Source organism: Conger conger, chromosome 4 (assembly GCF_963514075.1).
Source record: "Conger conger chromosome 4, fConCon1.1, whole genome shotgun sequence".
NCBI lineage: Eukaryota > Metazoa > Chordata > Actinopteri > Anguilliformes > Congridae > Conger > Conger conger.
Window position 1 is genome coordinate 66,422,946 of NC_083763.1, and position 24,345 is coordinate 66,447,290.

Genomic DNA, 24,345 nt, shown 5'->3' on the forward strand with positions numbered 1-24,345 from the left:
AGTTATGTATAATGGGCTAAGGCAGGGTACAGAGCCCCTTAATGTGCTCATAGTTACGTATAATGGGCTAAGGCAGGGTACAGAGCCCCTTAATGTGCTCACAGTTATGTATAATGGGCTAAGGCAGGGTACAGAGCCCCTTAATGTGCTCATAGTTATGTATAATGGGCTAAGGCAGGTGTAATGAGTGCTCTTACTTTGCGGACATCCTCCGGAGACAGTACTTCCTCCTGCACATAGGGGGCGCTCTCCTGTGTAGGGAGCTGTGTGGCTCCTGTCTCCTCAGCCTCCTGCTCGGTCTCTCCCAGTGTCGCCTCACTGTCTCCCTCTCTCTCCTCTACTCCCTGCACCTCCTCATTCTGCAGCATCGCCCCTGACATCTCCCTCTCTTCCTCCGCCATCCTCTCTTCCCCTCTCTCTCCCTCCTTCCTCTCCAGTCTCTCTCCCGCTCGCTCTAGACTCTTCTCCTTTAGCCTCTCTTCCTCTCTCTTGGCGCGTTTCTCTGCTTCCCCGTCGCTCTCTCTTTCCCGCGCTCTCTCGCTGGCCGTCTCTCCCTCCCTCTCGCCCGCTCTCTCGCGCTGGTCCTCCTCGGACGAGGTCAGCTCCTTGTCGCTGGCCCGCCGGACCAGTTCGCACAGTTTGGACTTGAGTTCCAGCTCTAAAATGTCCGCCACGCTGGAGGGGGCCTCCCCGTCCTGGCTGGGGGCGTTGGGGGTCACAGTGTCAGGCGGGGGGTAGCGGTGGGGAGGAGGGAGTCCCTGCTCCAGCTCTCTCCTGGCCGCAGAGCTGAGGGAGACGCTGCTGTAGTTCTGTGAGAGGAAGCAGGGCCAGTCAGCCGCAGGAACATAACATTACACACCCGCTTACACATAGACACTTAAACACGACGCTAACCTACAGACATCACCATCTTATTTTCAATAAAACCATTCCATTTAAATCAGCAAATCAAGAATGAAACAAACAAAATGTGATTCATGATAATTATTCTACATCTGAGGCATATCACCAAATTACTTTTTTCTTTTTGAGTTATGAAGAAGCAAACCTTCTGTTGCCACCTAGTGGCACGATAAAGACTTGCACTCCGAAATGATTCCTGGCCAAGAAAAACTATTCAAACTCTATGAACAGATAATGTCTATAGTCTAAAGATAATGTCTAAAGAACTGATAGTGTCTAAAGTAGGGTTCCCCAAAACCAATTCTTGAGAGTATGAGGGTGTCGGCATTTTGTTTCATCCTAAAATCCACCACCACTTTTATTCCTGGTGAGGATACCATATGAGATGAGTGCGTGTGTTAGAAAAGGCGCACGGCTTATCCAAGAAACCTTAAGATTTGGCTGATACATATGCCAGCAGGAATGCTTCAAATAAATGCATCTAAAGTGTATGTGTCTGTGTGTGTTTTTGTGTGTGCGTGCATGTGTGTGTGAGTTTGTATGTGTGCACGCATTTGTGTGTTTGTGTGTGCGCATGTGCATGTGTGCATGTATACACGTGTGTTTGTGCATGGGTGTTTGTGTTTGTATGTTTGTGTGTGAGTGTGTGTCTATGTGTATGTGCATGTGTATGTGTATATGTGTATACTTGCATGTGTATGTGTATATGTGTGTGTGTGCGTGTATGTGTATATGTGTGTGCATGTGTATGTGTATATGTGTGTGCATGTGTGTGTGTATGTGTATACGTGCATGTGTATATGTGTATAAGTGTGTGCGTGTGTGTATGTGTATACGTGTGTGTATGCATATGTGTGTGTATGTATATGTGTGTGTGTATGCGTATACGTGTGTGTGTATGTGTATAAGTGTGTGTGTGTATGTGTATACGTGTGTGTGTGCGTGTATGTGTATGTGTGTGTGTGTGTGTGTGTGTATGTACATGTGTGTGTGTATGTGTGTGTGTGTGTGTATATGTGTGTGTGTGTATGTATATGTGTGTGTGTATGTGTGTGTGTGTGTATGTATATGTGTGTATGTGTGTGTGTGTATACATGTGAGTATGTGTGTGTGTGCTCCTGTGCGTGTCTCACCGGTACAGAGGAGGAGTACTGTGGCTGCTGGCTCCTCCCAGGCTCCTGCTCTCTCTTGCTCTTCCTGCGCCGGCGTGACCTCCTGACCTGGTCGCTATGGCGCTCCTCCGCCTCGCTGCTGTCCTCCGGCCCGGTCCCGCCCCCCGGCCCGCCCGCCACCTTGGGGTTGAAGTTAATGTCCAGGGCGTCGGGCGGGTGAGGATGAGGAGGGTGGTGGGGGTAGTGGTGGTCGGGGGCGCCCTTCCTCTTCAGCAGGGACAGCAGGGGCTTGCGTGATTTCGGGGGGCCCTCCCGGGCGGAGGGCGGGGCAGGGGAGGGCTCGGAGTCGGAGTTGAGCGTCTCGGTGTTGGTGTACTGGCCCGAGGAGGGCGAGGTGACGGGGGGGTTCTGGGTGTACGTCCACTCGGGGTCGTGCTGCGAGTCCGTGTAGTACGTCTCGTCAGACATCTTCCTGCGGAAGGCGTGCAGCGCTGACACCCAGCCGCCCGGGTCCTCGTCCTCCGTGTCGGAGCCCATCTCGTCGTAGGCGGAGACCACGCCCGACTCTTTCTCCAGGGCGCTGAACACCAGGCTCTTGCGCTTGGTCAGCAGGCTGGGCCGCGACAGCTGGGTGCTCTGCAGGGCCATCCAGTTCCCATCCGGACTCTGCAGCACTGAGGAGGCACCTCCGCACGCGGAGACACACACAGGAGAACACCGTGAGTAAGGACACACACACACACACACACACACAGGAGAACACCGTAAGGACACACACACACACACACACATATACAAAGAACACCGTGAATAAAGCAAGGAAACACACATGCATGCATGCACAAGCACACACACACACACACACATATATACATATACACACACACACAGAAACACAGCACTCACACCTGTGTCATAGGTAATACATTACAACACTGACTTATTGTATTACTTCATTACTTTGAAACTTCCACATTAGAACACCAAAACATACTAGAACTAATTAATACTAAAAAACTAAGACAGTTACAGTAGCTGGTAAATGATTGTTGCTGCTATCTGACTGGTCGGGCATGATTGACAGGCAGCTCTTACAGGAGTTGTCCAGCCGGTCGACACTCTTCCAGCTGGTCATCTGAGCAGCTCTGGCCTCCTTCTTTAGGGAGGCGTACTCCTTTACGCCTCCTTTTCCCGCTCCCTCGGGACCTCCTGCTGTCTCCCCCTCCTCTGTGGGTTTCTCCGGAGAATCGTCACTTGTCAGGGAGAAGGCGGAGCGCGACCTCTGCGTTAATAAATAAATAATTTATTTATTTATTAAGTAACACAAGGGCAAACACCATGCCAGAGCCCCAAAATAACCAGGTTTAAAAAAAAAACTCCCCACTGGAAACCATCAAAGTTCATATTTCTGAACTCATCCTCCAAGTGAACACACCTCCCATCAACCTCCAGTCTGAGAACCTGCAACATCTTGCACACCTCTGACATGTAATTTAAATCAACACAAAAACGTAACTGCAGGAAGAAGCCTGCAATAATGAGGGTGACGTTCACACAATGTACCAGCAGAGGGCAGCACACGTCGGCACACAGCGGAACGCCGTCTGTATGTGAGAGCTGACAGTGACGACACACACCTGTCTCATTAACCAGCGGAAGCTGATTAATCCCAAATGGAGAACGCTTATGAGTGAAAACTGCATCCACCCCCTGTACCTCCCCGACCACTAGAGCAAGCAGGGCTCAGAGCTGTAGGAGAGGACAGCTGTACAGTAACAACTCCAACCACACAGGGCACAGTGACACAGTCACATACATCGCATCTCTAACCACACAGTGACACAGTCACATACATCACTGGCAGTATAAAGCATCTCTAACCACACAGGGACACAGTCACATGCATCGCTGGCAGAATAAACCATCTCTAACCACACAGTGACATAGTCACATACATCGCTGGCAGTATAAAGCATCTCTAACCACACAGTGACTGTCACATACATCGCTGGCAGTATAAAGCATCTCCGCTGCAGTGAGTGTACTTATTACCCAGCCTTGCAAACCAAGTGATAGCTTAGTGAGAGTTTAGCTATTATGTAATGATAGAGTTTATTCCCATATTTAGACTTCTTACGCTCTTATACTTTATTTAAGCACACTTAAAAGTTCCTCATATTCTTTACCTATTCACCCATTAAGGTGACTTTTAATTTTGAGGAAAAAAAACCCCCAAAAAACACTCCAAAACACAAACTAACGGTTAGTGTACTTGTTGTAAACACTCCTCTGAAACTGTGAAAAAGCAGGTCATTTAAATAAATTGTGGTGCTCTTCCTGTCAGTGACTAATTTAGTGACAGGGAGCAATTGAGAATGCACAGAAGGCACACAGCTTATAAAAAATGAAATGTATTGTTCCAAACAGTGTATTTTTCCTCCTATCATAAAACAAATAAAAGAAGACATTTCATGCAAAATTTATGTAATTCATAAGAACTGCATAATGCATGAACTGCCACATTATCTCACATATTGGCTGAAGGGAGACTGCACAGGATGTAGTTCTCACTGTCTGACAGCAGAGGGCGGCATAACACACATTAATAGAATATAGATAAACTTTGCAATAGGCATCAAGGACACACATACAGGCATGCAGGCCAGTGAACGGACAGCAGAATAATGCAATAGACATACACTGAAAAACAAAAAGACAGCGACACTGCTTCTCATTGGCCTCCACTGGCTTCCTATTGCCGCACGCATCCGTTTCAAGGCCCTAGTGTTGGCATTTTAGGCTGCCAAGGGGACTGCCCCACCTTACATACAATCCCTGATCACTCCCTACTCCCCAGCTAGACCACTCCGGTCTGCCAGCTCTGGTCGCCTTATGGTTCCCTCTCTACGTGCACCTGGCGGTCGAGCTGCACGTTCACGCCTGTTTTCCGTTCTGGTTCCTCAGTGGTGGAATGACTTGCCTACCACTGTCAGAACAGCAGAATCCCTATTTCGACGCTGACTCAAAACCCACCTTTTCAAACTCTACCTTAGTCCTCCCTCCTGATTTCCCCTGCCCCTCCTTTCTGATATCCCTATCCTTGTCTAACCCCCCACCCCCCCCCCCCAAAAAAAAAAAAAAAAAAAAAAAAAAAAAAAATGCACTTATGATGACAACTATGTTTAGAACAGCATTTCATGTGTAGTTTCTGGATGTGATGCTTTGACTTATGGTAGAACCTATGCACTTGTAAGTTGCTTTGGATTAAAAGCGTCTGCCAAATGACTAAAATGTAAATGTAAACAGCATTACACAAATCTAGGTGCTCACGAACATTGCTTCATATCAAGCACACGCCAGCATTCTGAATTGTAGAGTTGTCAGCATTTTTTCAAATTGCTGTCAAATGATTTTCTTTCAGATTTCACAAGAATGGTGAGTTCCCTTCACTCTACATATCACAGAACGTAGTGGGGCTGAATCTTCATGCAAAGCTGAGCAATAGGCATGGAAAAGACCGTCTCAGATCGATTTAACATCTCCGTCATTCACCCAGACACACCTGTACTACACGGTGACACAGCAGTGACACAGGGACTAATTCAGAAGGTCAAGGTACAGTCACAGTGAAACTCAGCCGTCGCCTTTAATTTGCTTTCTGCTCTTTGGTCATTTAGGACAGAGAATCAGAGGCAGGTGGGCTGTCTTCATTCTGTGCTACAGTTTGCGTGACAGGACAGCGATAGATACTGTTTTTAACACAACAGCAGTGAAACTGCTAAGAAACTGTGCAATATTTGACTATTTTTACCCAATGTAATATGTCAATAGACCTTTGCCGCATGTGTAGTGTAGGGGTGAGCCCTGGTCTTGAAGAGCAACACAGTCTGCTAGTTTTTCTTTTCGCCATCAAACAACCCATTCAGACGCAAGAAACCAAGAAACCAGAAACAACGTAGCAGACACCATGCTCCTCCAGGACCGAGATTAGGCACCCACATGTGAATGGGTCAAGCACTGAACACTCATTGGATCATACGGTCGCCGGTTCAAACACGAGAAGTAACAGAAATGATGGTCCCTTGAGCGCAGGGCTTCTCTGCAAAAGCTCATACACAAATCCAGCCACAGAAACCGGCCACCGCTGGTGTTCTATGCCGCATTATCCACTGTTACTGGCCATAACAGTGGTGTCTGCTAACCGCAGTCACCTGGATGTCGTAGAGGTGTTCATGTAGAGGGGTTCAGGTTCTAAAATCTTACCCAAAGGGAGTAGGAGGTCTTGAGGCTGGGCTGAGTGGTGTGGGGGCTGGGCTGGGGTGGGGAGGGAGAGGGGAGCTCGGTGCTCTGGTTCTGGTTCTGGTTCTGGGAGGTGGGCCACACCATCTCGTACTCAGCTTGCATCTCGGAGCGTTTCCTGCGCTGAATGATCTGTGTGTGTGGAGCGGGGGCACAGCATTACCCAGCTGAAAATCTTCACAGCCCTGTCTGTCCCACCCCAGACATGTCTGTACTCTGAGTGCTTTCCCCTGCCAGTCAAAGGCCCGCCTAAAACCAGACATTCCCGCTCCCTCCCTCCAAACGCTGGTGACACAAATGTGGCTTGAAGTGGCATATCTGAGAATAAATATGCCACCTGTGGCCTTGGGCGCTGGAAGATCTCAGAACACAGGGTATGAAAACACGACAGACAGTCCTGCACCACCACCTCCCAGCCTGCAGGGGGAGCCACACTCACTTTCTGCACAATAGTTGTAGCGAGTTCCTCTATTAGCTCTTCTTTGTTGTCCCGCAGGTAGCGAGCCTCATTTTGTTTCTCCTGCAAAAAGAAGCATCAGTCATATGCACACTGCATTGACAAAACACACAGAGGGACTGACATCCAACATTTCCGTAAAGATTTTCTTTGCTCCTTCAATTGACGTGTGCACTTCAGCCGCTTGAACAGACAGAATAGTTGTAATTACGGGTTAATGGTTTAATTGCATAACGAAACAAATCCTGTTTGAAAGATCAAGGCGAGGGTGCCAGTGTCAACTGCCATGATTGAGAAAAACAAAAAGCTGCCAAGCAGCTGAGGCGCCTTTGAGATGCGGAGAGAGACCTCATTAGCAGCCCACCCTGACTCTCTCCACAGGCCTTTCACACAGTCACACACAGCGCTTAATGAGCTGGGCTGCTAAAGGTTACCTTTCCTAATTCAGCTCCCCGTGTGGGACACGGCCATTATGCATTTCAGCAAGTTGTTTGGATATTATTACGATGATTAGGATGATGGTGAGTAGTATTGTTGCTCTTGTTATAATAATAATAATAACTATCTCAGTAAGACAGAGGCTATTCGAAAGGGGAGGGAGAGTGTGAGAGTGTGTGTGACAAAGAGAGAGAGAGACAGAGCGAGACAGATAGAGAGAGAGAATCTGTGAGAGAGAGAGAGAGAGAGAGAGAGAGAGCAGGGCTGGAGAGAAGGTGTTAAGGAGTATCAGATGGTAACTCCTGCATAACAACACAATGGGAGAGATGGGTGAGGAGGATTACCATGTGGAGCTGCTAATGACATTACTCTGCAAGTACCAGATTTTGAGGGAACAAACGCAGACACATGCGCACAGGTAAACACACACACACACATGCACACACAGACAGACACACACAAACAGAGACAGACACACACACAGACACACACACACAGACAGATGCACACACAGACAGACACACACAAACAGAGACAGACACATGCACACAGACACAGACACAGAGACACACACACACACACACACACACACACACACACACACACACACACACACAGACAGGTACACACACACACACACACACACACACACTGAAGGGACCATGATGTTGTTTAATGATGAGGTCTCACTAGGCTGTCACTGTACTCCTCGGCCTTAGCGATGGCCTCCTCTATGGCCTCTTCAGCCACCCGCAGAGCGACAGTGAGCGTCTCTGCCATGCTGTGTCCTGGAGAAACACACACAAACACAGTGTACTCAGCCTCCCTGTGTCTTACACACACACACACACACACACACACACACACACGCACGCACGCACACCCTGCCCGTACGTGCACACAAAGACAAATACACACACAAAACATGAGAACACACAGGCATGCACACAGCTGTGCCACACAGTTAACCACATAACATTCAAGCTGTATGGGCAGCCCATATTGGAGCTGAAGGACGGGGTAATCTCCACTGTGTTTGAGTGGAAGCTAAATGTAGTAACTGAGACCACACCGAACAGTCCAAACACCTGGAGGGATGATGGCACGGTCTCTGGTCTCAGTGCTTTAACACAATGACCCTAACGGAGAACATAGAACTGCCATCGTTTGAAATGGCTGACATGAGGGGGTGAAGTAAGTTCAGAGAGACTGAGGAGTGGCACTGCTAACAAAACCTCCAACATATATTTCAGTTATCCAACATGAGTATTTTTATCAAAACACCACAGATATGATCTGGCTAGATCTGATCAGACCTCTGGCTTGTCCAGTTCAGGCCTTCTAAATGCATCTATAAGCCAGAGAACTGCAGCAGATTGTATTGGATTTTGTTTTGCACAGGATTGATTACAAATCAGTTACAAACACCATCCTACTGAAGCTCTGACTCTGGACTGCTAAAGACCGCACCAGAGCTGTGCTCTCTTTCTCTCTCTCCCTCCCTTCTTCCCTTCGTTATGACAGGTTTAGAAAAGCTCTTTTCTATCACACGCTCGGAGCTGAATCTACAAAAACGGACACTGAGCAGAGCCCTTAATCGGCACCTCAGAACTGCAGGGAAACACGGAGAGAATGCTAATAAAATGAGTTTAGAGAGGGGAGAGCGTGCAAGCAGCAGCTCACTGTAGTGGGAGCTCCTCTATCCGTTACACAGAGGCAGGAGAAAGCACTAAAGGTGTGTGTGACTAACGCTCGGGTACACAGAGAGGTTGTGTGGTCCACGGCCCGGATCTAATCCAGCCCTTGACGGTGTCGACCGTGGCTCAGGGTCCTGCGGGAGACACACTATTATCCATGAGGCAGGCTTATTAGTCCACACTCTCCAGTGTACACTGAAAGGACAGGACAGGCCCTCACACAGAGTGGAAAACTTGAGTATCCTAAATTATGGTGCGAAAACAGGGAACTACTTGAAGGGATAACGGTAAAATGAAGGCTGTGTTGTCACTGCTGTGGTGTTAGCGGCAGGGCTGGAGGCCTACCTTCACTTTGCCGGTAGAAAGTGGAGTCACTGCCGCACACGCTTCCATCGTTGTCGACGCTTCCTTCATGAATACTTCCGTCTGAAAGAGAAACGGGACCGGTTGTGCTCAGCACAGCATGGAGCCTACCCAACAGCCTCAGATCAGAGCACCGAGTATCAACATTTGAGGGAAGACTAGAGTACCGATCCCGCATCTCCCTAAACTGCAGGCCATGCAGACTTAGCATAAAGGTTTGAGGTTTGTAGAATTTGTTTCAATGCGGACTTTGCTTTAGCTTCACTTGAGGTTCATGCACTTCATTAGAATTTAAGGCTGCTGGTGGAGTTCCCCGATTACAGTAAGTGCTTTATAGAGGGGAAGCTGTGAACACAATGTGCAATGCGACTCTCTGGGAAAGGAATAGTCCTAAATCTTGAACAGGGTAAGCGAGGTAGCGAAGGCAGAGCCAGGAATTCCCCAGAATGCACACAGCCTGCAGAGAAAGTGTAATACAAGTTATTGTGAACTTTGGAACTGCTACACTCTCCGACCTGTTCATTTCCAAGCCAGCAAGTCTTGAGGAGAGATCGATTCTGCCCTCGGACAACACCTCACAACATTAGGAGGGGGTAATAATCTTGGGGGTGGGTGGGGGGGGTGGAGAGACAATATCAGTAATAACAGAAACAGGTTGAGGTGGAGGGCCTGAGCTCCTTAAAAGAACATGACAGTGCTGAAGATATGGATATCCCCATGGCCAAAAGAGATCACTCCACAGACGGGGAATTAAATTAACAACGCCTTCCCAAAACAGAAAAGCCAGGCCAGCCAGCACCCCCTCCAGTGCTCTGCTAATGTGGTGCTAGCTGGAAGCACCAAAACACAGACAGGCCCCCCCCGACTGTCACTCCATATTTCCAAATTAAAATCAGCGGGGTTTCTGGGCCATTGGTGCAGGGGCCTGCCCTGGTTCTGACCCGGTCCAGTGTGATACCTCACAGCGTACCGATTCAGAGCTCCCGTCATTTCAAATCCATCAACTACAAAGACCGGCGACGCTGTCCGAGTCCACCCTGCTGCTACGCTCACATACGCAGCTTGCGGCAGTCCCCTCACCTCGTGCCTTTTTCTGGGCCTTTGCGGACTCGGGATCCTGCCTCAGCCGCTAATTAGAGAAAGTGATTATCGCCGCGTGGGGAAAATAAAAAGTCAATGGAACGAAATGAAAGAAAACAAATGGGCTTTTGAGCAGTCTCCCAAAAGGTATTGTGGCCTAATGGGGCCTGGTGTGTGTCAGCATGTGTGTGTGTGTGTGCGTGTGTGTGTGAGAGAGAGAGAGAGTAATGCATCTCTAACACTGGACCTGCAGAGGAGAGGGGAGAAGGGAATTGTGTACAGGTATTCTCGTTTCGGTGCTTGAAGGACATCTCTGCAGTTTCCGCGTGTGAAACCCAAGCCGTGCCGTGCACCAGATGCAGCCGTGGTTTCGACGGAGCTTTTCTCGATTCGCCATGTCCCTGAAGGACAGACGCAGCAGAGGGGGGGGGGGTTGGCATTGACAGAGGCTACACAAAGCGCTATCCCTCACACACACTGCTCCCGAGGCTGGAATGGACAAAGCGGTTGAGTGTCTCTGACTCGGTGAAGTGGCTTTTGTGATGCAGCCTGCTGCTGGCTCAGATAGAGCCGCCTCTCGGGGCCGAGGGGTCGTCCAGAGCGTTTCGCTTTTTAAACAGGGCCGTCCTGTTCTGCTGGAGGACAAACGCTTGGCTTTTCTGTGAATATGTTTACCATCCTCCTGCAGTCTGTCCTGTGCCTGTCAGAGTGCATCTGTCAGGGAAGAGACTATCCACAGCTGGGGCTAACACTCCAGATACAAGCGGCTCTCTCTCACTCCGCTCCCCCCGAACGCAACGTCACCCGCTCGGTGCCTGTGATGTCCGCAGCCTCGCCAAATTTGTGGGTGAGAGACGGATTCATTAATTGTCGCCATAGCGGCAGCAGAGCGAAGTGCAGGTGTCGAAGTGTCAAGGCCTCCTTGAATAAGGGCCTGCTTAGAGAACCATGTCCAGGGCGCTAGCACCCGGTACGCTGGCTAAACTCATGCAGCGCCTCAGCCCTCCTCCTGCACAACAATAAGAACCCGCTTAGAGAATCGCCACCATCGCACCTTAGCACCGAGTATGGCAGCTAAGTCCACGTTACGCATCTCCACAGGAATAAGGACCGGCTTGTAGACCCGTGTCTAGCGCGCTAGTGCCTGGGAGGCCGGCCGAACTCATGTAGCAAGACTCCGACATATCCTCCTCCTGCACAGCTAGGAAAAGGAATAAGGACGCGCAGTAGGGAATCGCCTCCCTCATGCTAGCTCCGGTCCGCCGGCCAAGCTCATGTTGTGCGGCTCAACAGGCATAAGAACTGACCCGTCTCCATCGCGCTCGCACACGGTACGCCAGCTAAACTCAACTAGCGCATCTCAGACAGATCCTTCTCCAGCACAGCTGTTGATAAAGGAAAAACTTAGGGAACCATCTCCAACACGCTGAAAACTACTAAAATCACCTACAGCATCTCCGACTGGCCTCGCCCTGCTCAGCTATAGGAATAGGAATAAGGAGAAAAACATCTCGTTGCGCTAGGGTAGCGTTTGCCAGCTAAGTAGCGCGTCTCAGACTAGAGTCATGCGTCGTTATCGATGTGAAAGATGAGGGCAGTTGTGCACGTACAGCGTACTCATTACGTGAGGATGTGGGGAACGGTGAGCCATCTGCATCTTTAAAGAAGACAGGAGCATCCTGCCTCCATCTGCCGATGCCCTATAAATCGATATGCGCGTGCTGTAGTGCACTGCAGGGAAAGCCAGCGCTAAGAGGGAGAAACAGGAAATTACTCCTGACTAAGGCTGTCAGCACAATAGCTGGTTCATTTAAAAATTATTTGAAGTGATGAAATAATAGATTACTTGGCAAATGTAAACCCGTTACTTAAACATACAGTATATGAAAATAAATATCTCTTAGAATCCAATGCTAGCTGTAGGGCTGCTTCTAATCTCTGTCTTTGAACATGTACATTAGTCCGGTCATTTGATGCAATCCAGACTCCAGCCGAGTTGGAAAGTGCTTCTCTTTTTGAAAATTGAGTGCTGTTGCCATGAAACCTAGAGTAAAAAAAGATTGTATACAGCCTTTCATTTTGCTGGCTAACAGGAACTATGACAGGATGCTTTCCTAGAACGTGGTCCTGTAAACTACTTACACTACCCTACTACCTACTAAAAGCCCCATTTTGTTATGCAGACACTGTTTTATAAGGCCATGTTTCTCCCTCACTAACCAAAATGCCCATGTAAATGGCAGCATATTTAATGACCTGGACGTTGATGATTTTGAGCTGGATTCCAGCCACGTGTTTAAAATGTAAAATTCTCAACAATAAAAATGGTCAGAACTGGTTGTTTGTGAGTATGTTTCTGGGGTTAAAGGTTACATGTGGCATGGGATTCAGTGTTCACAGTAGTGCACATCTACTCTTCACGTTCTGTTGAAATACATGACATTCCTATCTCTCACATAACATGAGCTCAACAGCAATGGTGTACAATATGAGAAATAAAAACCTCACACTTCTTAAACTCCATGTTAAAAAGATACCTTCAACATGTACACTCACTGAGCATTTTATTAGGCAGACCTGCACACCAGCTTGATAATGTAAATATATAATTGTGTAGCAGCAACTAAATATATACAAGCATGCAGAAATGGTCAAGAGGTTCAGATATTTTTCAGAACAAATGTCACAATAGAGAAGAAATGTGATCTAAGTGAATGTGGAATTGGTGCCAGACAGAGTGGTTTGAGTATCTCAGAAACTGCTGATCTCCTGTGATTTTCACACACAACAGTCTCTAGGGTTTGCAGCGAATGGTGCAAAGAACAAAAAACATCCAGTGAGCAGCAGTTCTGCGGGCAAAAACACTTTATTAATGAGAGAGGTCAGAGGAGAATGGCCAGACTGGTCAAAGCTGACATGAAGGTGACAGTAATACAAATGACCACACATTACAACAGTGGTATGCAGAAGAGCATCTCTGAACACACAACGCGTTAAACCTCTACGTGGATAGGCTACAACAGCAGATGACCAATAAGTAAAAAAAAGAAGTCTAATAAATACCTCACTGAGTGTATAATCATCTGAGGAACCATGACAACAATACACAAAGAAAGGATGCTCATCCCTTTTCCTGTCTCCCCAGAATAGCAATTAGCAAATTACACAATTAATTGCTGTACAGACTAGCACACTGTAAAAGGCCACACATTAAACTCCAGGGCTAATCGAAATCAACAGAGGATGAAAATTAGAAGAGTAATATGGGATACTACAAGTCGGCCAGCACCACCCACCTAAAGCCACAGGGCCTATCAGGATATAACAGTGTTTACCCCGATTGCTACTTTAATCTGATAGGGAAACAAAAAGAACCACCTGCCTCGGCACTACCTAGCACTTTTCTTTAAAAGCCAACCATTGTGTAAGAGACCGGAGACTGTTGGTTATGTTCCAGTGTGTTTTCTCCAGGAATGGCTCCCTGTAAACACACAGGGCAGGCACAAAAAGCAAGAACACACAGACCTACGCACCATACACTCACCCATGCATAGTCTCAGACACACATAAACACTCCCAAAAAGTAGCAATGTCCTGCATCCATATTTAAGGCACCCTGGATGTGTCAAGAGGATATTGGGGAATCTCTGAGAGTCATTCCACTTTAGACTGTTTGCCTTGCAGAAAGGCAAGGTCACAGTTCAGAAACCGAGGTCACAGCTCACACAGGCTAAATCAGCGATTCCTAGGGTGAGGTAAGGTGAGGTACTATTGCTCTTGTTCTTACAACGGAAAACACGGTCTGAAGCCAGTTATTTACTCATAATATGCCCCCCCGGCACACAAAACGCAGATATCAGCATTTGAAAACCAACGTACATACTAACCGTTATATTAGAATGTTTAGCCATTCCCAGTTTCCAGGGCATGCGTCATGTGCTGCTAAATACAAAGTTTCGATGCTACGCTATGTCCGTACAGTTAATTAAGACGAACGGCTCTCCTCTCAGGAGCAGCTCTGATACGCACTGATCAGGAGAGATCCTGATGTTAATTGAAAGAGTTTAACACAATCACTCTTGGCCTGCAGAACCGGTCTCATGATGTTAAACTCACTTGAGGGAGGCTTAATTAAAAATGTTTGCAGAGCGCTATTCAGGGCAGAGAACACAGAACACTGAACAGACTCTGGCACGAAAAGAGCCAGGGCTTGCGCACAGTCATTAAAAACAGATCATACTAAAATGAAGCTTGTGTAATACGATGCCGGATCTCACATTAGAAACATACATCACGCACAGTAGAGTGCCCGTTCAGTGCAGAGATGCAGGGATTAAAATAGATTTAAAGTGAAATCATTTATTATGAAGAATGAAAAAACCGATGAATCCAGTGGCAAGAAACATCCTCTTACATTGTTCACTTGAGAAACCCGGGGCATAGGCATGCTGTTAAAAGCATGTCCGGCGTAATATTCCCAAGTGCATCTGCATAGCTCTGCTTTATCAATAAATGACAACACTTCATTCCCTCACAAGTACAGCACTAACAACACCCGTTTATTGCCAAATTAGATCACCTTATTAATTCTTCATGGTTCTGCTCACAGTCGTAAAGAATGCAAAGACGCATCCTCGCCACTTAACCGATGGAATGTTTACGTCTGTCCTGAGCCACTCCCGAACGCTGTGCTGGGAAAACGGAGAGCTAGCCGACAGGCTATCTGTTCACCCGACGCGGGCCATTCTTTACCCCTCCCGGCGCATCGGTCTGACAGCCCCATCCCCTGAGCCAGCGTTACCGTGGCGATCAGACCTCCACTGCCACGGGCCTGTGCATCTCTCCGTCCGCATCCCTTCTTTCTGTCAGTCTGCCTTTTCTAACGCCAGAGCAGGAAAGGAGGAGAAGACAGAGGCATTTTTCTAATGAACTCAGCATTGGCACATGTAGGACGATACAGGACGCATTCTACTTTAATCAAGGCGCATAAGGTCCTACTGTTCTGTTCTACCATGTTTATCCTGTTTCCAGTGCAGTATGTAGAAAATTCCAGTTATTATTCATTGACTTTGTATTTATATGCGTATGTTTAGAGTACATTACGAATGCACATACATTGTAAAATTCTATGACAAATCTATTAAGCTTTTTTTATCGACTCGTTAAAATGTCTAATTATCTTTGCTGTGATAATCATCACGTGTACAATCCAATGACAGTAATTGCCATTGAAAAATGATAGAAAAATTATGATGCAGCAGTGTAGCAGCATATATGAAAGAATACTATTTTTAATATGCTTTATTCATGTGATGATCATATTCATGAAACGTCGGTAAATAATACTTTCATAATAGCATTCAATTGCTACCAAATTACAAACACTGGCAGATCAAGCCTTCCAGGTATAAATATGTCACCAGTTGTATTCACAGCTTCTCTGAATGGTTTCTAAGTGAGGGAACTAATGAGGGGTAGAGCCTTGCCAGAAGCCGAGGAGTGTTTTTACATGGTGATGGCTTCCTGTTTTCCATTGCCAGCCATTTGAAATGTATTGCATGCAACTGCTTTGGCAGTTTCCCTCTGACCGTGTCTCACTCTCTCCACTCACGTCATACGCCACTGGACCGGAGGCTGAAAGCCTGACATTTATCCTTCCTCTCAAGCGAAACAGCTCCATCCATGTTTAATGTGACCTCCTGTGACATCCATCATTTCTTAGTTCCAGACGAAATCCTGATCCAGCCTCCCACCCACACCCACGCCGGTTTTACAAAGGGAAAAGATGGACTGCCGTCTTCGGCTCTTTTGTACGAAAGCTGAGCGAAATCATTTCAGATTTCAGTTAAAATGCTGTCGGAGACGGAGTCATATCTCAGAATGCTCCGCGCTCAGAGGTAAGCGGATTATGGGCTAGCAATGAGAGCTCCTCATTATTTCACCATCTATGAATCATTTCTGACCTAAATCTCAGTCGATGCCTCCTTAATGTTCATTCATAATAGTCACTTAACACTTAAGATACATGCGTATAAATGACAGTTATTTCCATTTTCCTTTACAGATGCCATTACTCTTTAAGAGATATTTAAAGCATTCCCAAATGGGGAATCACCGAATAGGAACAGAAGCATTGTGGGACAGCAGTCAGTGATCACAGGAAGGCAGCAGATCTGCAGTGTTGTTTAAACAGCAGTAACCTCTCCCTGCTGCACTGTGAGGACATTTTAAAATCCCTCACTATTAAATCTGTCACAGAGGAAGCAGAGGCTCTCTGCATGAGGATTCACACACACACACACACACACACACACACACACACACGCCTGCGCACACACAAACATGGATGTACACATACACACACAGATACATGCACACACGGAAGCACTCACATGCATGCAGACGCATGTAACAAGCACACACACACACGCACACACACATAGATACACACGCACACACGTAAGCGCTCGCATCTATGCACAGACACACAGACGCGCGCAACAAGCACACAATAGAGCGACACGCGCACTGAGATCACCCTGCCCCGCTCACTGCCAGGACCGAAAGCACAGATCCTCCATCCATCAGGTCTGAACACCCGTCGCTCCTGAACGAGACGCCCAACACCGTCCATTCAGCCACGGACTCTCGCCCTGACGCATAATCTCTTCAACTTGTTATCTGGAATGAAGGCCTGAGGCGGCTAATCCCCAGCCCTGTGCTCTGCGGTGCGAGAGAGAGCGAGAGAGCGAGAGAGCGAGAGAGCGAGAGAGCGAGAGAGCGAGAGAGGTGCAGAGCAGGGCAGGTACGACAGCACAGCTGCTGGAGCAGATTGGGCCAGGCAGAAGGGCCTTTCAGCTGAGGCAGCGGGACAGGGCTACGCATAACCTCAGCCGTCAGTCTCTCCCCTGCCTGCATACATTACTCTACATGACCTTCATTTAGCTCAGGCTCTTATCCACAGCGACTCAGCAACGCAAGACAACAGCATACAACACTTTACATACAGACAGAGACGGCCGCACAGGCTCTTATCCACAGCGACTCAACAAACCAATAAGAAAACAACACTTTACATACAGAGAGGCACACCCGCACGGGAACAGCCACCAAGGCACAGATGCCTGTTTAAAATTATACTACCACTGGTCCCATTTTTACCACTGCTTGTATAATGACTACAGCTAGTAATATTATTACTACTATAACCAACTTTTTTTTTTACTTTTTGATGACCTATTAAGCCTTACTGTAGGCACTTTTACACTATTCTCAGAACTCAATTTTGCGATGTGTTAATTTGTACAGTCAAATTGATTGAAGATCTGAAGAAGAAAAAAAAAAAAAAAAAACATACCACCACCTCTGGATCCTGCCCAGTATAAACAGAATTATTATGCCCCAAAAGAGCAGCACGACAGTCCAAGCGATCACATGTTTTGAAGGGATTAGGCAAAGGATAAATACAAAAGAACTGTTAGCTGGTCTTCAAAAATAACAACAAAACATGAAATGGCCAGACATCCCTCAGATTTACAGAAGGAGTGGCTAATATTTCAGAGGGATTATGGGTCCAAAGCTCCTGGGATTATATGTACTGGCATGCAAAGCATTGTGATGAGTGGAGAGCTTTACTGTGCTTCTATACGCTCAAAGGCCCTGCGGTCCATCTTAATGAATGCCAGGGATGAAATATTTAGGGTGGGAAGTCGGATGGATCAGGGGACACTATCAGAGAAGGTACAATCTTGATAAATACAGAAAAATATACAGAGGACGGCTTCTACGGAAAAACTAATAGGAAAAAGCACCCCATCAATCTGCTAAAACCTGCAATGGTAGACATGGTAATTATCAATGTTTACATTACTTTCCTTCAAACACAGAACAGCCGCAGCAAATTTACTATTTCCATTGCGGCTTTTAGTGACCGTACTCATGGAAACAGAGAGAAAGAAAGAAATGAATCATTATCAATACCCTGTGCTTTAGTCAATAAAACCACAGCACACATCTGTATTCTCTTGGTGTGCCAGACACACAGATCTGTGTCAGTGCTGCACGGGGTCATTACTCTAGCTCTCGTCATGGTGAGTCACTAACCCATTACATTACTTTACATTAATGGCATTTGGCAGACGCTCTTATCCAGAGCGACGTACAGTTGATTAGACTAAGCAGGAGACAATCCTCCCCTGGAGCAATGCAGGGTTAAGGGCCTTGCTCAAGGGCCCAATGGCTGTGCCGATCTTATTGTGGCTACACCGGGGATCGAACCAGTGACCATGCGTGTCCCAGTCATGTACCTCAACCACTATGCTACAGGCCGCCCGTGCCAACCGTTCGCACTGAGACCCTTCCTGCACGCATAGATGCACACAATGGGAAGCCATCGGACCTCCACACACCCGAAACAAAACAAAAATAGCGAAACGAAATAAAGAAATAAAGAAATATGGGAGAGGGACAGCGAGTACCTGTAAGTTCTGAGAGAGCTCCACGCTCTGCAACGTGCTTTCTGTAGAGCGTCTTCAGCACCTTGGCGCTCCCGAACCTCTTAAACCGGCTTTTCACGTTATTGTAGTACCATTCCAGAGACTGCGTCCTCAGAACCCTGAGGAGGGGAAAAACAACAAGTACAAAACAAGGAAAGAAGTGTCACTGATGATGGTGGTAAAAGCATGGAAAATTATTAAATTAAATTAAAAACTATCATACGGAGCATATGGACACAAACGATTGACTGGCAATTTTCTTTCCTTTTCTCGAAGGGCCAACAGTGGCATTTGAAACGTGTGGGCGAGTTATCACTTTAATTCCATCTATGAAATGACTGTGTCTGTATCTCAGTTAAATGGTACGATGTATCATGACATTTCATCAGAAACAGTGTCAGGTGAGGCATCTGCTGTACCAGGCAGGAGTGTGACTGGTTGGTCTGGAGTTTGAATGACCTTTCATGATCCAGTGAGTCCAATTAGCAAGTAACCTATCCATCCTTAGTGATGAACATAAAGGGTGGGCTCTGATGAAAGGTGTCAACTTTTGTTCTGAAATCCTCTTATACACGTAAACTGGGAAGTGAAGGATTATGTGACAGATTATGCCGGTCAGACAGGACGAACACAAGACTATCAACTGTGCATAACCCTGCAAACCTATTTTTGCTCATGGACTATGACAACCTTTAGAAATAATGCTTGCCATCATGGTTGCACACAAACTTCAACAGGGTATCCCTAATTTACACATTGTGGCACTTTTCGCACAACAGAAACATCAACCATATTGTTTTTTGTAACCAGGGTACCATACACGTCTATATCAGTAAGATGAACTGAGCACATGCATGAATTGAAACTGTATCCACATGGTTGAAGCAGAGTCAACAGAAGATCTGCCACACTATTTTTAACATTACTACGTTTCAGGCATTTAGCAGACGCTCTTATCCGGAGCAACTTACACAGCTTAAACTCTATTAAACACCATCCACTTCTACAGCTTAAACTCTATTAAACACCATCCACTTATACAGCTGGATGTTTTAATGAAGCCATTCCAGTGAAGCACCTTCTTCAAGGTTACAATGACAATGTTCCACCGAGGAGTCAGACCTGCAACCTCAGTTACAAGCCCCGGTCCTAGCCCATTACGCTATACTGCAGCCTTTGTAATAAAATCTCTGCATTTCAGGCAATTAGCTCTTACACCATTAACTTTATTTCTTTGACATTTATACTGATGGAAAAAAAAAAGTAATGATTGGGAATAAGAAAACCATTAATCCTTTTGATAAAATGAAAAATGACCTGATCTTGTAAAAGTCGATGAACACCCTTATCTTTTTTTTTTTTTTTTTGCAGTTTACTACAATGTAACTATAAAATGAACTTAGCCAGCTAACATGATAAACTGGAAATTAATTTGATGGTCACTCATTCGCACAGCTCAGCTGGTTGAAAGTAACTATGGGTGCTGCTTGGTAGATGGACAGGTAAATGGCAATTATGATCCAAGAAGGACCAAAAATAAGTGGCTATAGTAGCTAACAGGCTCTATGTAGCAGTCAAGATATATCCCATGTTAGCAGCACTGCAGACGGAGAAGCCCTGACTGTTTGGACAGCCATTTTATATAAGAAACCATTTTTGTGAAGAGTGTACTAGGTACCACTGCATTGCACTGAATCTTGTCTGAATCACTGCCAGCTCCATCCTTTAACGTTTGAGCCTATATTTCTCTCCATTTTTATCTTGTTTTCTCAGAGTTTTCTTTCCCCCCAGTATCTTCACAAGTATACAACATGAAAGGCAGCAGTTGTGCAAAGTAAACACTTCAAGGATATAAAAAAATAGTTGCAGTAACCTTTCCTTGTGGCAGTTATCCAATCCAATCCAAAAATCCAATGCTTCTTTTGGGGAAAACACACAAATATATGACTTTATAGTATAATATTTTTTTAGGGCCATATTTCCGTAGCAAATAATTCATCGAAATATTCAGTCAGTTTTGAAATGAACACATTTTTACTGCTGTTTGATGATGTTTTTGTACCCTTTTGATGTTGCTCCTACCTTTTCGTTGCTGAGCTATTGGATGAGTTTCCATCAACTAATGTAGGCTGAGCTTCTTGTGGATTAACTATAGTGCCCCAGTTGTGATTCTTAGCCAAAGACCAATAACTATGTAAGGATTTCAGGGATGCCACCTCTGTGCAATGTAATAAAACTGACATTCACAGAAAGTAACTCTAAAAATGGAAGCGGTTGAGCAACTGAGCAGGGAAATGCCATTTTTAGACTAATCAGATAGTGAATACAAGGCTAGTGAACCAGAGAGAAATTAATTCAAAAACATCACCTCTCTGACTGCCAGCGTGCACGCTACATATTCCCCATTTCCTTATCTCATACGGGAATTACAGAGCTAAGTCTACCATTGCTCTGTAGGAAAAGAAAGCGGGAGGTGTGTGTGTGTGTGTGTGCTAACAAGACAGAAATGAGAGAGAGAAATCACTGAGACAATTATTCTTCCCCATTCTGATGGTTGATGTGAACATTAACTGAAGCTCCTGACCCGTATCTGCATGATTTTATGCACTGCACTGCTGCCACACGATTGGCTGATTAGATGACTGCATGAATAGGTAGGTGTACAGGTGTACAGTTCCTAATAAAGTGCTCAGTGAGAATATATGTAAAGCAAAGGCTTGGCTCACTATTAATTAAGCAACAAAATCCCATCAAGGGTCCATGTATAAAAATGTTGGACAGGACTGGTTTACTGTAACGGAGGCTACCATGGCGACAAGAGTCCACAGCGAGATGAAGAGATGAGAGAGATGAAAAGCAGGCTTATTCGGTGCCAGATTTTTATGAACAAGACAGCTTGTTTGTTGGCGTTTAGTGAGCGACAGTGTGTAAAGCAAAGCCAGCTTGGAACTTGCCATCACCGAGAGGCACCAGTGGATGGAAGCAAAAACTCTGATCAAAATGTCTGAATTCGTTTGAAGCGGGAAAACCAGGAAAGATGTTGGAAATGAGCTGACTGTAATGTATCTGTACTCAGGCCACCCTCATCAAACACAGCCCAGCACCCTATTTTAAGAGACTCATCATTAGTGTTTAAATGTTATTATTTAATTATTTAATTATATAATATATTATTCAATTTAATGTTATAATTTTTTTAGCCCACAGAGAATACACATTCCCTACATTTCACGAGGATACAGACATCTGTGTTTGCCTGGTGTGTCACTGTGATTGTACGGGTGAAACTGACTGCAGATTATAAATGTCCACACACTCTAAAGTAAAGCAGCTGCTGGAAGGAACACTTACTGTAGCGCAGGAACAGATGGTCACTGCTCGAGCTGTCATTTGCATTGTCAGGCAATACCTCATGCCAAATCCACACTTTTCTTTTTGTCAGGAGAAGAGAGGAAAAATGTATCTGCTTCATTATGCAGTTGATTTCTCAACAAAAAAACCCTAAAATGGAGGGCAACCTAAACCACAGAGGCGCACAATTCTGAGGTCTAATCGAGCAAATGAGCAGGCGTCATATGCAAGGATCACACCCTTCAGGTTGCACAAGACCAGCTGTATGCTGGACCACCAAGGTTTTTCCAGTCTCTCGCTTCTCAGAATGACACTCCATTGTTGATTTTACCAAGCTTTTCTGCAGACTGGGATGCAGACCTGGGTCAAATACGTAAGTATTTTGGATTCAAAGACTTTTCTATACTTTACTGAGCTTGTCTTTGTGTATAGAACCTTTGAAATGCTCTCCAAAAGTGCAAATCCCACCTTCTCGTACTCTTGGTTGGCAAGATCAATCGAGCACAGATGATTGATTGATTGATTTGAATCTGGATGTTAATGTACTGTATTTCATCCAGGTCTGCTGGAAAGTGTTTGTGAACTGAGAATTCTAGCATACTGAAGGTTCTAACTGACATTCTGGACAAAAATTTGTGTTATAAATATGTTGGTTATAGGGCACAAAAAATATGTGTGAAGTTTTATACAAAAATATTGTTAAAAAGTAAAAGGAAAAAGATAAGATTGAAAAGCATCACAAGATTCATATAAAATTATGAGCGAAAAGAACTCTGTGGTCCTGCCAAGTTTGTTCTTCCTCCGGCAAAAGGAACCATTAACAAAATTGACATTCTGAAATCATTCAAATTGAGTGGGTGCTTTATAAAAGATCAAATAAGTATTTTAACCAGCAAACATTTCAGAGTGCAACTCTTTTCTGAGGAATAAAATATAAAAAATGAGGCCCTCTTAACATTTTTCAAGAGACTGATATAACACATTTTACACAAAATATGTGAACATGACAGTATTATGACTACTAGCACAAATGTTGCCATCATAATGGCAGTAAATGTACAGATGAGTTTATGACAAAGCCAGCAATATATTCCATATATTCTAGAAAGCCTAGACACTTGACTCACTGGCAAAATATTGAGAAAATCACAGACTAGCACTGCACTGAAGAGGTACAGTATAAACAGCTATAATGTGTGTTCAGGTGTGGTGCACATGAAAACTGTAAGTCTGAATCTGAGCAGTAGCTTTAAAAGAGTGAGTTGGACTTCTCCTAATGCTCCCAATTCCGGTCCAAAATTATAAACAGGGAGAGGAATTTGCAGTATTTAAGTCACTGTGGATAATGGAATCCACCAAGTACCATAAAAAAACAAAAAGTAAATAAATGGCACATTTATGCAAAAGCTTGCGTAACTGTTACTTTTCATAAACGAATGGGAGTAGGCAAGCGGAATGTGGGGTGCTCTGAAAATGAGGGCTGATGTCTGGGCCCAGCGGGGGCGGCTGTTATTAAATACATTACTTACTGAGGAAACTGTGAAGCCTGAGACACACTCAAAAGGGCTCAGATGCTATCACCCTCGATCAGCTTCTCGTGGGCACAAATAAACAGAGCATCTCCGGGCTGCTACACTGCGTCGGAAAAAGATGGAAATGGCAATAATCTTGAGTGCAGACGCCTGTAAGGAATTATTGTTTGGGGAGATGGAGGAGGGGCAGAACATGGATTTAGTCTGTCTGACGCAGTGCACTCAAATAGCTCTCTAAAGTCTAAATAAATTAGTCAGACAGAATCTGGATGCGGTGGTGCACTGCCACAATCAGTCAGATCTCTATTAATCTCCATACACAAACCCAGAAAGACAGTGTATCGCACACCACCAGCCTCTTTAACCCTAATGTAAATTCACCAAACAACAAATTTCATGACGAATAACTAAAAAAAATACTTTGGTTTTTGTGTGCGTGTAAAGTATAATTCCTTCCATTTTCATAAAAACGTGGTGCGGAAAACGGTGGGTTTAAATTACTTCCTTGATTCCAGATGTGATTTGATTTTGGTTAGAGGTTTGGCCAATCCCACACAGCATTTAGTCAGAACCAGGAATGACACGTTTACATACTGTAATACATGGTGCACAGCTGAG

The 24,345-nt window shown here is 45.6% G+C and overlaps 1 protein-coding gene across 3 annotated transcripts in view; it reads right to left on the reverse strand.

The window, feature by feature from the left end:
- The window catches only part of myripb (myosin VIIA and Rab interacting protein b), a 113,403-nt gene that overhangs the window by 10,571 nt on the left and 78,487 nt on the right, over positions 1-24,345 (reverse strand). For 2 of the 3 annotated variants that reach the window (XM_061239225.1, XM_061239223.1), the window contains exons 4-11: positions 18,827-18,963; positions 9,252-9,332; positions 7,900-7,997; positions 6,754-6,834; positions 6,279-6,446; positions 3,111-3,297; positions 2,037-2,701; positions 198-809 (exon numbers count right to left, since the gene is read on the reverse strand). In XM_061239225.1, coding sequence (XP_061095209.1) covers positions 198-809; positions 2,037-2,701; positions 3,111-3,297; positions 6,279-6,446; positions 6,754-6,834; positions 7,900-7,997; positions 9,252-9,332; positions 18,827-18,963 — 2,029 coding nt within the window. The remainder of the gene's footprint in view (positions 1-197; positions 810-2,036; positions 2,702-3,110; positions 3,298-6,278; positions 6,447-6,753; positions 6,835-7,899; positions 7,998-9,251; positions 9,333-18,826; positions 18,964-24,345) is intronic. The other variant, XM_061239224.1, reaches the window with a different exon arrangement.